Source organism: Dermacentor variabilis, chromosome 4 (assembly GCF_050947875.1).
Source record: "Dermacentor variabilis isolate Ectoservices chromosome 4, ASM5094787v1, whole genome shotgun sequence".
NCBI classification, from domain to species: domain Eukaryota; kingdom Metazoa; phylum Arthropoda; class Arachnida; order Ixodida; family Ixodidae; genus Dermacentor; species Dermacentor variabilis.
The window spans coordinates 59,662,464-59,679,922 of record NC_134571.1 but is presented as its reverse complement, the minus strand read 5'-3'; the positions used below and the strand labels follow the sequence as shown (position 1 = coordinate 59,679,922).

Genomic DNA, 17,459 nt, shown 5'->3' with positions numbered 1-17,459 from the left:
GAAAAAAACTACAGTGTAGCTTTCCATTCATGTTTCTGTCTTCCTTGCATAACAGGATGCAGAGTAAATGGTATGGGCTCTTCTATTGCAGTCGGACCTCGGGTGCTGAAAACAGTTTTAAGTAGCCATTATATAGGCTAATCTTTGGTCCGTAAGATGTGGGAACTCTTTGTCCAGTCCATGCTTAACAAAAACAAAGAAAAAAGAAAAGAAAAAAAAAACGCTCAGTGCCCTTCTGCTCCGTAGAGAAAGATGACCAGCGAAGCTGTGTATGTGGGCCCCTTAATGACGAACTGCGCCTCCACTGCGGGTTGGCTTGGTATTGCACTATCTCCAGGATTGGCCCACGTATGGCATGCTTAACGCCTGCTTCACCTCCGCCACGGCTCGGCCTGGCATTGCACTATCTTCAGTATCTCCCCACATGCTGTATTTACTCGAATCTAATACTCACTTTTTTCCCGATAAAACTGGTTCAAAAATTGCCTGCACATTAAAATAGTACACCCCTAAATTTGTTTTACCACATCGCCATTGGCATTTCAATATGGCCGCGTCGTACGTGCTTTTAGCCTAGCTGCTGAAGCTACCTCCGTGCGCTGTAGTGTGTATGCTTAGGTTAGTCCACTGTCAGTCTTCCCATTTTCTGCGTTTGCTCTTAGCATGGCAGTGTCAACTGTGAAGATATGCCAAGTGTTCATCATGATGCCACAATTGAAGGGAAAGTGATCATGTGTGCGGAGACGGGCAGAAATTGGGCCGCATCACGGGCGTTCGGAGTCCCCAAAACTTGCGTGCGGGACTGGTGCAAACAGGAGAGGTGTTCTTCTCCGGCGGCTGCTACGTAGGCACACGCGTGGGGCCCCTATTTTGAAAGTGGATCTGCAATGGAGACAGTCTACGCATCTAGATGCACCGTGCTGTGTTCCCGTTGCTTAGTTCACGTTGAAGCGAGAGGCCACACAAAGGTCAATTCGCTCACTTCCGCCACCGCACTTCCTCACTCCAGCATTCTGATAAAGTTTCTGCGGTGATTGAGTGAGATGTGTCCATGTTTGCTTGTGCGCGCGTGACAACATGCTTTTTGTTAGTTTAGTTAGTAAGCAAATGTTTAAAAGTTTATACGGCCGATAAAACTACTATCCTTACTTTTTGTATAGCTGTCTACTAATTTGCTATCGCAATCGATGCTTCGCCTTTCGGGCGAAACTACGAATTTTTTTATTTGTCGCAACTTTAATGCATTGGGAGTAAATCTTTGTTTTTCCAGATGAGTTTTATATTGTTTTTCCAAATGAGTTTTATTTCTGTATGAAATAATGAGGTGAACAGTACTGTGAAGGACTTTCTTTAGGTCACGAAACGGGTGCACATTACAATCGAAGGCACGTGAAAATCTTGTAAATAATGTATATGGAGTGCTTAACGCCTGCTTAACCTCTGTTGCGGGGCGGCCCATTATTGCACTAGCTTCGGGATTGGCCCACAAATGGGGATTGTTTCACGCCTTCTTTGCCTCCGCCGCGGGTCAGCCCGGTATTTTACTATATTCGGGATCGACCCAGGTATGGGGAGTTCTTGTGTCTACACACAATCCCGGTGGAACTGGCCCTTAACAGCTTTGCTGTGAAATTGGTTAAGTCTTCGTGCTTCTTAATGATGATGAACGTGGGAGCACTGTGCGAGCACTGTGGGAGCATGTGCGCGCGGTAGCGCCAAGGGGCGCCACCGAACCAGCTTTGAAAGAAGACGATGCTGGAGCCAGTCGTGATTATGATAGTGTTGTATTAACACACGGACATGATCCTGGGGCAAGTAGCCCTTAACTCTTTCGTTACCACGCCTATTCAAATTGATCACCGGTGATCGATGCTTTAGATCGCCGATTTTGACAAGTTGTAGCCGTTTCTTATCCACTTAAGGCCATCCACTAGTTATTACAGGCACTGAACTTTCAAAACCAGTGTAAATTTTTTCGCTTTGGCGATGTGATTTTTGGCGGACCTTTTTGTAACTAATGTGCACATGTTGTAGCGAAAAGATGCGTGGCTGTCACCTTCTGCTGCGCTCGAGAAAAAAGCATGCCACTCATGATTATGCTGCACTAGCATCAAAATTTTGTAATCAAATAACTCCCAGCAAGTCAAGAATTAAAATATATCACCGGCTTTGCCGTACATCCAACAGTGCTGAGTGGTGATAATTAACCGAAAATGACGCCAACTGTTCACTAGTGAGCTTTGGTTTGGAGTCCTAGTCGTGTTATTCTGCCAAATTGTATTTCTGAAGGTCCAGCACATGTCCAACATCTGGATCTGGCATTTTCAACCAATTTCAAAGAGTTTCGGTTTTGCTTCTCATAAATTCCAGGCAAGGGGCACTTAAGAACCACTCCTTAACACCAAAGCAGTCCTCGGTTTCTTGAAGGATGTTATCTTACATGTTATATAAGTCCATTAAATTCGTAGAGCATCCTCGTTCCAGAGGATGCCGCTGCGATAATTGTTTTGCATAGCACGTGCCCCCAGGCCCTTGTGTTTCAAGGGCTCTAACGAGGCAGTAGGGCTCTAGCCAATTTTAGAATCTGACATAATTTATGCATCGTATCATTCTTTTGCAATGCATCTTAATGCTCATAGTACACGTCATATGTCATCGCCATAATCTTATTACAGATCGATTTTATGCGCTTTATAGCGACTATTTTTAAGGCCCCTTTACAGCCACGTGACATCAACTTCATAGAACTCATAACTAGACAGCGAAGTCATTACCATGACAATGGCACTCTTTGGCCATATCTGACCCTTGCGCCAATGAACACCACATATTAATTCATTCAGGCAAGGGGCACTGCCGGTGTTGCTGCACAGTTATCAAAAGTAGCTTCCATGGCATCGTCCCGCACGACTGTGTCGCAAGAAAAGCATTGTGCTGGAAACTGCTGCACCCGCACTTCAATTTAGTGATGAGGACTCGAGTTATGATTCCGAAGAAGCAGGAAAGCAGATTCAAGCTCTGACAGCGACTGTTTTGAGTCAGCATGGGACATCCACAGCTGTTCACCGGCGAGTTTCCTTTACGGCCTTGAGCAGTCTCCTTCCTTGTGCGCGCTTATCTGCAAATCTTTTTGCACGGCCTGAGAGCTGTACTGATTATCCTCAGCGTGCATACTTCGTTTGGTTATGATGTGCTGCCATTGGCAGCAGAGAAACTTACCACCAAGAAGGCCACCAGTAGCACATCTCGGCCGAACACTACAGATCAGCGCAAGATAGTTTACAACAGCGTGGGATTTATTTCTACTCTTCTCTGCAGAGTTGTTAAAGACAATCTGCGAAAATGCAAACAGATATGCTTGGTTGCATCATCTTGTAGTTGCCCAGCTACGCTGATCGGTCCTGAAAGAGGTATATGACTCTAGATGAACTGGTGAAGTAAGTTCCTTAGACTTCTCATCAGACCATCCTCAGAAGATGCCGAAAAGGCAGAACTGCAGAATGCGCTATATTGACTGCAAAGCTGAGCAAAAACCAGACGTTTTGTGGGAAAAGTGCGGAGTTCACCTATGCTTCACGAAATCCAGGATCTGCTTCACTGCATGGCATGAGTGATGAACTGGTCTTAGTTTCTTTTTTGTATCCTAAGAATGGTGGTGTACTAGGCATTTTTTTTTTCACACTATTTCTGGGTTATTTATCTTTGAAATGTATATTCTGAATTTCCTTTGATATTAATGGTGTTGTGGCTATCATATTTTTTATTGTTGTTTTTATCAACTGGCAGCAAAAATGGCACTTTCTAGAATTTGTTTTACGCAGTAAAACTTTTTGTTTGGCAGCGTATGTTTTTGGGAAGAGCATCTCATTATGCACAATACGCTATGCTGCAATGTGTGCTGCAATATTATTTGTAGTGGTAAATAATTTTTTTCCTTGGCCTATAAAAAGCAAGCATTTTCTCGTGGCAACGAAAGAGCTAACAGCTTCGCTATAAAAAGCGAGGTGGTAGCCTAATTTGTGGCTACATAGTGGATATGGTGTTGCGCTGCTAAACTCGAGCTCACGGGTTCAAACCAGATCGCGAAATTCGATGGGAACAAAATGGAAAAACGCGTGTACTTCTGTTTAGATGGATGTTAAAGAACCGCATCTGGTGAGAACTTAACAGGGTGCCTTATAATCGTATCATCAGTCGTAAAATGCCAGAATTTGTTTCATTTAAAAAAAAATGAAGGTAGCTGCATCCTTCAGCATTCTTTAACGGTTGCAAACGAAAGAAATTATTCTCAAGTTCAATTTCTCAGAAAAACACATTATGCTTGTCTTATATTTCATACCTAAATGTAATGCCATTCCCAACTGTATGTCCACTCCACTAAGCAGCTTCTGTATTATAAATGGCTGCTTTCAGTTATCCGGTGCACTATCATGAGGACAATAATGAAGCAATTAAAAAAACGGCATACCTCGCGTTCACGTAGAGATATTTGTAGATCTGCTGTTGTGTTTGTTGAAGATAAGTGCGGTACCACATTGAGCACTCAGTTTACTAACGAGTTGCAGACATTGTGAGACTGTCGAAAAAATGTTTTCATTACCTGAATCAAGTTAGTGGATTCACAGGCTGCCCCATAACGGGGTGTTTATATTGAATGACAGCTAGGAACTTGTTCAGTAGAACCGATTAGCACCCATGCATTAATTATCTCTGAAACTGGTGCACCTATGTGCAACAACCACGACTCTCCAGCAGCACAATCATTCAGAATAGGAGTGCTCACTTGCATCGGCCCTTCACCTTCGAGATTTCAGAAGTGCTGCTATGTGCTACATTCGAATGAAAACAGTTATTTGGTAATTTTTAATAGTGATTTCTGGAGCTGGATACGATCTGAATATCAAATACCATTGGATTCGACTGTATTTTTCTACTTCATTTCTCCTGTTGGCAGGTTAGAGGAGATAGCCAGACAAGCCACAGAGATTACGTTGGTAAAGACTTCCCAGTTTCCTCAATTTGGTCTTAGTATATCTGCAGTATTTTTTCCTAACACTGTTGTTCATATTAACATCTGATAATTGCCTTGATTCCTTTACTCGGAAATTTGATTGGTTCACCTGGGGCTGGTGCAGCTTTTAAAAGAAACATGCTTGTTCCGGTTGGGAGTTCTCACTTTCTCAGTCAGTGCATATAGAATATTTGATCATTTTTCTCTTACATATATGTCGTGGATGTATATGTCTCTGTACCCTTAGATTTACCTAGCGGTGCATTGTTCATCTCCACCTCTTCACACCACGCAGTTAATAAACCTGGCTTATTTCACTCTAATATTGTTTTCTTTGATCAGTGTCCCTCATCAGTACTCCACCAACAAGAAGTGCACATAATATGACACAATATCAATAAAATTACCTTGCCTAGCTTTGTATGTTGCACATGCGGCTACTGTGGGAGAAATTATGTGTTACATTTAGAAAACAGTATTAAAAACAGCAGTTCACTTGGCTTAAAATACATTTGGTACCGGCCGACAAGAGTCACGGCCACATTAAAGCAAGTAAAACCATAAAAAATTGTACTGCACAGACTTTCAGAGAGGAAAACTGGGCCTCTGCCAGCATCCACACAATGAATGCGCGCTCCCTAGCAAACGACGCACTTGACAATGACAGCAAAACTGAAAACGTCAGGTTGTATAACCCATGCCTCAAATATGTATACATAGCATGAAGGTGTCAATAAAAAATTGCAGTTGAAATAAAGCACCATTATAAGAGTATACGCACACAATCGGTCTCAGTGGCCACAGCGAAATATTGCATTGAATATGCTGCGTAGCGTGTCTCCGTCCAATCCAGCTCGCTCGCAATGCCCTCACACAATTTTTCCAGACGCGGCACCTCAGCGGGAAAGTGTTGTTCAGCACACTCGACCATTGTCTAGCATACTCTAGCAGAGGCAAACAGCAGCGGAGGCCCAGTCCGGCCTCGGCAGCTCTGCTGCTTCGGTTTCAGTAGGCAGCAGAGGTAAGTAGCGCCATCCAGCAAGCTGGCAGGAAAGCAAATACGCTTCCCTCCCGCCCTTCCTCGCAACTCGCTCATGACTCCTTCACCTTTGATGTTCTCCATGCTGGCGCCGCCAGCCCAGCCAGCCTGGCGCCAGCTTAGCCTGCTCCTTGAACATTTGTTTTCTGCTGTTATCAGAAATCGAGCATTGGCTGTCGTGGGCAGCTTCGTGGTTCTCGCTCACTGTGTGCTCGCGCGTTGTGATATTTCACAACTCGCACCATTCGTGCATCATGCTATGGTGCATGAATACTGAAGAACAAGTCCTCCTTTTAATTTTAAAAGGTTTTGCGACCCCTTCAAGTTGTAATTATCAAGATTCGACTTTATAAAGGTATGCCCTGTGTGCATGCATGCAGAAGTTATTCTTAAATTGTCTCCTGCATCATTTGGCCGAGGTCACAAATCACTGTTCTTAAAGGTCAACTTTGGGAATCCTAGTAGTGCATTGAGTTAATTGGCATCATCAATGCCCTAGAGCTATGCATAATACTGAACTAAACAAGCTGAATGTTTGACTACCACATATTAGCTGTGCCTTTGCTATTCACATGCAGTTTTCTCAACTCATGCCCTGAAGCATGCAGGCTGCAGGCTGTGCAGGTGTACTTAAAGGAACACTAGAGGCAAATATTAAGCCAAGCTAAAGTGACAGATTAGTGCTTGAGAATAAGGCATCAATATTATCGCATACAGAGCCTTAGTAACCGAGAAATTGAGGTAAATGCAGGAGACGATTAAAGATTCCCCTGGCACACTCAAGTACTTGCCCAGTGATGAAGGCGCTGCTCATTTAAATTTTGTCATTAGTATCCAACCACTCATAGAAACATCATTGTATTGCATTATAAGACTAAAGAAAATGCTACTTGGCCAGTTCTATTTCACTTTTATATAAAAGAACTCGTTGACATTAACCTTGGCAATGACGAGGGCAGTCGAAAGGTTTTGTTTTTGCTCAACTCTGCGCTTGTGCATTTCAGTAGCATTGTTATCACGTGGTGCTGCACTGGTTTTGCTGCCTCGCAAAACTTGCACAAACTTCCATGTGATGTTGCGGAATGCCTGAACGGTCCACACCACTTAACTAAAAGCAGCTGCAGCAGCGAACCTGCTGCTCTGTCTTGGCTAGGTTTCTCCATGGTCTCTAGTTTGCATTTTTCGCAAGAAACTGTACCACCGTCTGTCGGGCGCCTTGTTACTCGGACAGCAGCAAAGGGCGGTGATGGCCTGTGCAATGTCACCACTCCCCAGTTGGGTGGAGAGAGAATTGAATTGCTCCAAAGGTATTTGGACCCTTCAGATGCAATTTTCTTGTTAACTAAATGTTGGCATGAAACAAGCATCACGAGGTTTCTGGAATGGTATTTAAACTATCCGCGTCCGTCTACTTAGTATTTGCCTTTACTGTCGCTTTAATCAGTTCAATGCTCTCAAGTCCGCTACTGCAGTGATTATTTAGTGATGTTTTGTGCTTTGAATGTCTTGTGAGCTATTTGATTATCTTTGCAGGACCAACGACACCTGCTGCTCCCATACTTGGTGTTTGAAGGACTGTTGATGCTCGTCCAGGCCGTGACTATCATCATTGTCATTATTGCAATTGTCGCCAGTGTGAGTGCACATTCCCTTGTCAGAGAACATGCTTTGGTTTATTATGTGAAAACAGTCGCACCTCGATATAACGAGCACTGGTATAAGAAATTACCGGATGTAACAAAATAAATCTAATATGTTTATAGCCAATATCTTCATGTAACAAATAATATATAACAAGGTTCGACTGCGGACTATTCTTTTGCTCGCATTAGGCTAAGTGACTGAGACGCTAAGAGTAACAATGTATCAGGTTCGTCTGGTAATCTTTCCTTTGGCACTCATGCATTCATTCGGCAGAAAAGTATTGTTTAGCCGCAGAAAAAATTAAGACCAAGCTTTCTAATTAAATTTTTCATGCAAACTGCATCGCCATTATGTACAGTCAGACCTACTTATAACGATCCTATATATAACAATTTATTCATTATAACGACCACATTTCAGCACATTTAATGTTCTTTTTTACCCTAGCTATTGAGACACCATCCATGTATATAACATACACTGTTTTAAAGCACGTGAATGCTTCAAAGTTAGTCTCAGTAAAGAGAGGGGGCCCACAAAGTGAGAAAAGTATTGTAATAGACTTTACGAAGTACAAGAAGGCGACTGAACTGGGCGTGTAGAGGCATGCACCCAGCTCCAGTCCAACCGCAATGAAGATATGACCTCTAGGATGAGTGAGCGAGTCTTGCGCTTGGGTTTGAGAAGCCATTAAGTATTCATATCCTCCGAAATTGGGTTGTTTATGGTCTGCCCAATCTTGGAGACCATGAGGAAGGCATAGAAGAAGGTAGTGGCTTATTTTTATGCAGCTCCCCATCCGGCAAACATGGAAGTTTCTCAAGCTTGGTTCGCTTTGCTTCACTACTGTGCAAATGTGCAAAATGTTGAGAGTTAACTACACTGTTATTCGGAAATCACGGTTCTTCACTTTTAATGTACAGTGTTGCTAATATGGTTCATGACGATATTCTACCTTTCACTTTTTCGGGCAAGTGACACAGAACGTAGCTTTTCGGCTGTCAGCGTGCTCAGTGTCACGTGGCTGATGTCCGCAGCCGTAACAGGCAGACCTTTGCGAAGTGGTGATATGCTGCAGTACAGTAGTACTTTGCACTTCCTACTGACTAGAATGCTTCACTCTCATATCCAGAATCCACTCAAGTCCCACTGATTGTAATATATGGTAGAACATATGAGGTCTGTCCAGAAAGTTTGTGCAGTGAGTCAGCAGAAAAATGGGAGAGTGCAGCAGCACCGCTTTTTTGCTTGCTCCACTTGGAAGGACCTGGTTTACCTCTCTACGAGCCAGGCTGCTTTGTGACAAGGCAGTATTTTGTTTGTGCATATGTGCAACCCATATTTATTTGTTGAAATGGAGATCAAGAAAAAGATGAAACAAAGGATAAATATTAAATTTCTCGTGAAGTTGGGCAAGAATAGGGTAGAAATTAATCAATTCAAAATGCCTATCGAAGGGACGCACTAAAGAAAAGAAACTGCATTGAAGTGCATACAGTGTTTTCAGGAAGGCTGTGAAGACCCCAAGGTCAGCAAGCCACAAGTATGAAAATATTAATCATATGCACTCTGATTCTCAGTCACTGCTAAAGGACTGTCAAAATGATGTCTTAAGCACTTGGTTTGGGGAAGTTCCCACTCACTGAATTTTCGCTGAAAATTTGGAAATGAAAAAGGTTTATGCCAAGATGGTGCTGGAAGCACTGACTCCTGAGCAAAAGTTGTGATGAAAAAAAGTTGGATTGATTGGAAAAAGTCGGCAGTTTTACCCGAAAGGGGAAGCACTGATTGTGATAGCAAATTAGTAGACAGCTATACAAAGCAAGGATAGTAGTTTTATTGCCCATATAAACTTGGAAACATTTCAAGACGTGAAGATAATTCAAAAGGAAACATCACTGCTAAAGTGTTAACAGGAGAGGACTTCCAAGGGTGCTTCAAGCAATGGAATAAGAGGTGGAACCAGTGTATTGTTTAATGGGGGAGTATTTTGAATATGACCACATTGGTATATCTGAAAGTTTTTAAAATGAACATTTAACATACTGCACATACTTTTGGGACAGGCTTTGTACAACAAGCTCTTGAAGAAAAGAAATGGCAGCAGCTGCCCCCACAGGTTCGACATGACAGTTGATTGAAACCGGGTGCCATTTTAAACAGCTACAATGCCGGATTATGCTCTTTAGATTGGCATTGTGTATAAATTGGGCATAAAAAAAAAACTTTTTAATTTGTTTGGAGCTAGGTGCAGGAAGGTGCCGTAAACAAAAATAAAGACACTGAAAATCCAGTTTTCAAACTGAAGTGGTGTCGAATTGTAACCAAAGGACTATTCACACTGGTCATGAAGGTGAGGCCAAAATACATGCAGGAACTGATCGCTATTCCCAAAGAGTTCTTACGTGCGAATGCAGTGCAGCTACATTTCGTGGGGCAATACACAAGTTCATGAAATTGTGCATCCATTGTACCACTCATGGGAATATTGCTGTATGTACAGACAATGAATCTAGAACATAGAAAATTTTGGTCATGCTCTGTTTGCTTCTATCCGTGAACAATAATGAGTGCGAAACTGTGTCGATCTTCAGTTAATTTTGCCTTTCATGGAAGTGCATGCTGAAATGGTATTACTGTGTTTGACACTGTAACGTTGCCAGAAGTTTGTCATGTATGGGCGTAAAAGTTCTTGCAATATGTATGGTAACTATTTTTTCCACCAAAAATTGATGTGCATAACAGTACGCCATTCCGAAAAAGCCACAGTTGAGCAGTCTGCCCCATGAGATATAGATGACACTGAGGTGCCCCCACAAGCCGCCATTAGAGGACATGGGAAAAATCCCCCATGTACAGTATGTAGCACAGTAACAGAAATTCCACAAAATTGTGGAACTTGTGTTATTGGGCTACATACCGTATTTACTTGCATGATGATTGCACTTTTTTGTCACAAGAATGATGCAAATTCAGGGGTGCGATCATTATGTGGGATAAATTTTCTGCGAAAAGAAAAAAAAAATTTTTCATCCCGCATTTGCTGCGGGATGACAACAAGTCAACAAACAGGCAGCTGCCGCTGTAACAGCGTGGGACACCAAAATAAAAATGGCGGCCAGCGGAGCAAGCCGAACGTGCTGAATGCAATTTTTTTTTCTTCTCGTGAGTACGTTATGTGCATTAAAACAGTTTCTTCCGTATCAGTAATAAATAATATCGGCAAGTTTGCGGCAATGGCATAGCCATGTCCACTTTGAGGGGACAGAAACAGAGATGGCCGCGCTTGGCTGCCAGTGACATAAACACATTGCGGGCATGCTGCGAAAACTGTGGCATTTGTCTTCACTACTATCCTAATATGGCACGTCTCCGCTAAGGGTGGGCAAATATCTTAGCTGTGTTACAAGTGTCGGCGTGTGAATAGGGTACACTTCTAATGTGTCGGTGCAAATGTGACTACTATCGTTGCCGCTTGCGATTTGTTGCGTGCCCATGAGTGCAGACGAGAAGAATCGAAAGGCGCCTTTTTTGTTGCTGTTGTCATTGAGCACAACCATTATAAAGCCTACAAATAATAAAGCCAAAACAAGTTTGGTTGTAGCTCTTTTTTTTTTCATGGAAGTGCGGAAAGTGATGAAAGGAATGAAATGGGGCATCTGCTTAGAATGTTTGGTGCGTACAGACCGCTTGGTATGTCTTGAAGAGTCGTTCGCGTAGCATTAGACAGCATTCGACAGATGGTAAGCACGGTCATCATTAGCTAGACTTGGCACACAACATATCGCTGCGGCAAGCTCAAGGGGCGATCATTACACGGGAAAGAACAAAAATCTAATTTTGATGACAAAATTCAGGGGTGCGATGAAGTAAATAAGGTATATCTTACTGTAGCTGCTGACATCAATCTTGACATTCATTTTTTTCACTTTCTAAAGGGCAAGTCTACATATATCAAATTATTTATATAATGACCACCTTCCACGAAACTCACAATCGTTCGGAAAGGAGTTCGGCTGTATTTTCTAGTGTTTTAGTTAGTTTTTTTATGAAGAAATCTGAAAAAAACTGTTGGTTCAGTCCTTGGCCTTATTAAGAATGCAATGAAATCGTTGTCTATAAACTGTTAGCTAGTCCTGAGCAGATACTGTCAAATATAGGACATCATGAGAAGCTAGTGCGAGGCGCCTTTGCTTGCCATGTCTCGTTTATGGATCGTTTCTGGCTCGTCAAGTCTCTTGCACAAAGTACTGCCATTTTTCTTGGATAGGGGGTGTGTCAGGGTGGTGTTTCAGCAGTGACTGACTCTCATCATTGAAAATGCCATTTGAGGCAAGAAGATAATGTTTTGTGGCCCAGGATTTCATCACTAATTGGTATCAGAATTTGTGTTACTATTGTCAATAAGATGACTCAATAATTTTTATTAAATAATACCTGACACAATGCACGGGCCCGTCCGTAGTGCTTGGTCAGCAACAGTTGCCTTGTCTTGAATCGAGTATTTTTGTTAATTAGAGACTAATTGTCACTGAATCATCTAGTACGTAAAATTAGATTTTTTTTAGTAGCCTCTGAAATGGTACAAGTGTCACTGCTAATCAGAGCCCACTGTAGACTTCACAAAACTATCTAATAACTAATGAGTAGTTACTGTTTCTAGAAACCAGGTACCCATTATTGCATTACCCACTTTCAGCAGTGCATATACAGAAGCTTGTAACAGCCCTTGTATAGTTCTGGCAATCTAAAGAGCCAACACTTATGTCATAGCATAACTTGCTGTTTGCTGACATCTGCTTTGATGATTGATTGATTGATTGCTATGAAATTTGATGTGATACACAAGCACTGTATGCTTTCTTGGCACCTTGTGCCTAACGCTGTATTCTTGGTACAGATGCTCATGATATTGGGGTGACCTTCCTTTTGTCCTTGGCTTCTTTTTCAGGGTGCCACTCAGTTCCTTGTACTCCTCTGCTCACTCATGCTTTCCCTGGCCTTGCAGGTAAGGCTGGTTTGCAGCATATGCAAAGCGTGCATATCTGTCTCTCTTCCATTTTTTTTTTTTTTTTGACCGATCACAGAGCCATTCAAGTACATGTTTGGGGGCTTTTTCAGTCACAGTTATGCAGAGAGAAAGTCGTGCTTTTGTTCAGCAAGCTGAATGCTTTCTGAGCAAATTGTGCAAAGTGTAGCTGCTCGAGGCCTGCTTGCCCATTGGAGCAAAACATATTGTGCATGGTGTCTGGAAGCTATGAAAAAAAAAAAATAGGAACCTAATTATTTCTTCCATGATGTTTCATTCTTGCCTTACAAGACAGCAGCATTAAGACAACAAAGTGCCATGTTGCAGTAGCTTACAGGGACAACAGGATACATTGATACTAGCATTCTGCAGTAGGCACTTTGTGTTCCTAGTATAAAAGGGAAAGGGGCCATAAAGTTCTATATTTACACATGCTGGAGCACGTTTTTGTCTTATTGCATTTTCAGCACTATTCTGCTTAAGTAATAAGTAACACAGTGAAGAGCCTTATATGCGTTGCCCTATTTAGCCCTTGTCATAGTCACCTTGACCTGTTGAATACTTTTCCTCATTTTCTCAAAAGAGAATTCATGATGTTGCTGTTTTGGGGTGGCAATTTCTCTCGTTCTGCGTACACTATCGCAGTAATTCATTTTTGTTAGAAAGGTAGATAAAAACAAGTTACAAAGTAGGCCTAAAATAGAAAGTCAACTCTCATTACAACGGATCCGGATAATCCGACAAAAGCCCCTTTTATCCGAAGTACATAATATCCGAAACGCCTTGCTTCTCAAACTTTCATCACGATGTCTAACAACTTTATTACAGAAAGTGAGTGGCGAACGTCCAAAGTAAAAAAAAAAAAAAAAAAAAAAGTCGCAGTTGTGGGGTTCTCACCCATGCTCTTGGGACAAAGGAATGACACCGCAGTAGTGCAAACAATTACAAGGGCATTTATTGCACCGTTCATAGATCAATGTGTGCTAGCCGAGTTGCTATCCACAAAACATACTGATGGGTGCGCGCCAAATCGCGAAAGTCCGACTCTCCGCGACCTGATAGCGAGCGAATATGTTCGCCCCATGCTAGACACCAACGCCTGGTTGTTCGAACGAAGCCTCGCAAGACGGTCTCGCAAAGCACGGATCGGTGCACACACAAGACGTCCGCGCCACTTGCAAACTCCAATCCAAAGAGGAAGCGCCATCTCTTGTACTGCGCTTCAACCACACTGACCGCCGCGGGCACCAGGCCACGCTGCGAAGCCAGATTACAGGAGACGGGAAATATGCGGGAAAACAACGTATCAGGGGAAATCTTGAAGGGGCAGCGCAAAAAGACGATGACAGAAGGCAGGAACACGCAGGACAGCGCTGAACTCACAACTAACTTTATTCGAAGGCATACACACACTTATGTACATAACCCATAGCCACGTGCTCTCCTATCTATGGCGTCATTATCAGTGCGCAGACAAGAAACACTCAAAACCATTTAATCTAATGTTACGCTATGAAGCGGCTTAAAAATTCAAATTCACTATCATGCAAATTTAACGATGGCATGCTTACACAACGTGACCCTTTTTTCCTGATATAGAAGGCCTCAATAATCTCCCTCGTAGTCTGATTTTTACGCGCGGAAAGTATTGTGGTGTTTTTATATATTGGAGTGCACCCATGCTCAGAGTAATGCCACACGACATGCGAGTAGGCATTACCCGTTAGTGAGCGCCTATGTTCAGACAATCTAATATTGATGCAACGACCTGTTTGACCGATGTATACGTGACCGCAGGAAAATGGAAGCTCGTAAACAACTCCCATTCTACAGTGCAAAGACGGGGAAGTGTGCTTAACAGTACAGCCTTTCCCAGCATGAGTGGAGGCAGCCTGGGCTAATTTCCTATCGATCTTACCACAAATTTTCATCAACTTGTTAGGGGCAGAAAAAACAACCTTTATATCAAGGCTATGGGTTATGTACATAAGTGTGTGTATGCCTTCGAATAAAGTTATTTGTGAGTTCAGCGCTGTCCTGTGTGTTCCTGCCTTCTATCATCGTCTTTTTGCACTGCCCCTTGAAGATGTTCAACCAGTACCAACTCGCCCAAATGTCGATCCTTCTACAGTATATTTCTATTACATCGAGCTCTTTTACTCGTCCTAACAACTATGACCTACATAACCCAAGTAAGCTTGCGTCTATGATGGAAGTATGCGTTTGCAAAAGCAGGATTCTTTCATGGTACGCTCGATACGCCTTGTGCCCCCAAGAAGTGCAGTCGTTGAGCGGCTACCTACAACCATCCACTGGTCATACCAAAAGGATTTGCAGACTCCTGCGCGCAGAATGAATCAAGCCCGATACCTCAAATATTGTCTCTGCACAGCCTGCTGGCAGGAAAAAGACAAAGGCAAGAGCAGAAGGGATTTCCTGGAGTGGCGTAAGACATCCTATCATGTAACCGATTGGCTGTGGAACAGCGCTTGGCCCACCCTTCCAAAACCACAAAAGAAGAAGCTGCCCGAAGCAAAAATATTGGTTCTTGGCGACGAGACTACCAGAAGACCACAGAAGAACCCTTGGTCTCGGCCCGAAATTTGCCCATGAGCCAAGCCTCACCCCGGCGAAGGTCACTATGGCTAGGACAGTCACCCACCGGGGGACTGACGAAGAAAGACCACGCTTTATAGCGGAGTGTGTGGATGTGCTGGGACGATCAGGAGAGAGGCGCTCGAAGAATAAGACTGTAAACACTTGTGTAGATTATGCTGTGAGTAGAAACCTTCATATTTTGACCTCTGATAAGGAAGGCTTCTTTGTTGTAGTACCAGAGAATATCTTCTAAAAGGGAAGAGTACAAATTTCCAACATATGGTTCATAATGTACTTCAAGTATTCCACAAATGTGGCTCAGGGTTAGTTTTCACACATGTAGTGCCAGATAAGAACGAACTACAATTTTTAGATACGAGGCTCAAATTAACTGATATGTATGTGTGCTGGATGTATTGCCCAAGGTCAAAAAAACCAATTTTGAATTTTCACTCCACATTCCAAGGTGGTAAAAAACGGCATTGCGTTTTCGGCTCTATTTTCCGCACTTTCGAAATCGTGTTTTCACAAGACGTCTGAGAGTTTCTTAAATCAACTGGAGCATTTGAGAGTGGCAGGTTTTCAAGAGGATGCTATCCGCATGACAGTACAGAAGCTTGTTAAGCATGTAAAATTAGGAGCACCCACAAGAATGAACAATCCAGAGCCTGCCGACAAGAAGAAAAAACTGCTTGTAATTCCATATGTGCATAAACTATCACACAATCTCAGGAATGTAGCAGGCAGATTTGATGTAAAGGTTGTTTTTTCTGCCCCTAACAAGTTGATCAAAATTTGTGGTAAGATCGATAGGAAATTGGCCTAGGCTGCATCCACTCATGCTGGGAAAGGCTGTACTGTTAAGCACACTTCCCCGTTTGTGCACTGTAGAATGGGAGTTGTTTACGAGCTTCCATTTTCCTGCGGTCACGTATACATCGGTCAAACAGGTCGTTGCATCAATATTAGATTATCTGAACATAGGCGCTCACTAACGGGTAATGCCTACTCGCATGTCACGCAGCATTGCTCTGAGCATGGGTGCACTCCAATATATAAAAACACCAGAATACTTTCCGTGCATAAAAATCAGACTACGAGGGAGATTATTGAGGACTTCTATATCAAGAAAAAAGGGTCACATTGTGTAAGCATGCCATCGTTAAATTTGCATGATAGTGAATTTGAATTTTTAAGCCGCTTCATAGCGTAGCATTAGATTAAATGGTTTTGCGTGTTTTTTGCCTGCACACTGATAATGACACCATAGATAGGATAGCACGTGGCTATGGGTTATGTACATAAGTGTGTGTATGCCTTCGAATAAAGTTAGTTGCGAGTTCAGCGCTGTCCTGTGTGTTCCTTGCCTTCTGTCATCGTCTTTTTGCGCTGCCCCTTCAAGATGTTCAACCAGTACCAACTTACCCAAATGTCGATCCTTCTACAGTATCAGAGGACGCGTGAGAGTTGCGCATCCCCACGCAGTTTTGCCCGAAAGGCGAAGCAACGATTACGATAGCAAATTAAGCAAAATAAGCGCCGCGGCAGCAGCGAACAAATTGACCTTCGTGCTGTTGCTCGCTCCAGTGCGAATGTCGAAAGCACAGCGCATACGAAGCAAAGCGGCACTGGGTTCACTTTGTCCACATCGCACATCGATTTCGAGATACAGTAGCCATGCTGTAAGCAGCAGCAGCCAGAGTATAACCTCCTCTCTCTCACCTGCCCCCCCCCCCCCCCACTGTATCGAGTCTTAAAGGCGGTGCATTTCCGCCCCGCCCTCCTCCCTCACGCGTGATACTGATACTGATCGTCAGCTGACCCTCGCAACTCAGTTGTCGGTTTGTGTCAACACAGTAAAGGTACATTTTATGCACCAGATATTGAAGCAAATTGCCGCTAATTTCGACCGCTGTAGCCGATAGTCCATTGTAAGGTGGTCCACTAAAAGTGAACATCTTTGCCTTAATAGGTAGAACAATCTAGTGCTGACATATGGTCCGTTAGATACGAAAGTCTGTTGTACGCGGGTCCGTTGTAACGAGCGTAGACTGCATCACAGAAATTTTGAAGAAGTAATAATTTGTCCTGGGTGTTACCATGGGTTCTTACTTTTAAAAGGTTTGACTTAATGTAAC

General features: G+C 43.0%; 1 protein-coding gene across 1 annotated transcript in view; it reads left to right on the top strand.

Moving 5' to 3' along the window:
* LOC142579224 (uncharacterized) overlaps positions 1–17,459 on the top strand; it is a 39,738-nt gene that overhangs the window by 20,014 nt on the left and 2,265 nt on the right. Inside the window, exons 4-5 of the mRNA XM_075689217.1 lie at positions 7,584–7,685; positions 12,646–12,702. Coding sequence (XP_075545332.1) covers positions 7,584–7,685; positions 12,646–12,702 — 159 coding nt within the window. The remainder of the gene's footprint in view (positions 1–7,583; positions 7,686–12,645; positions 12,703–17,459) is intronic.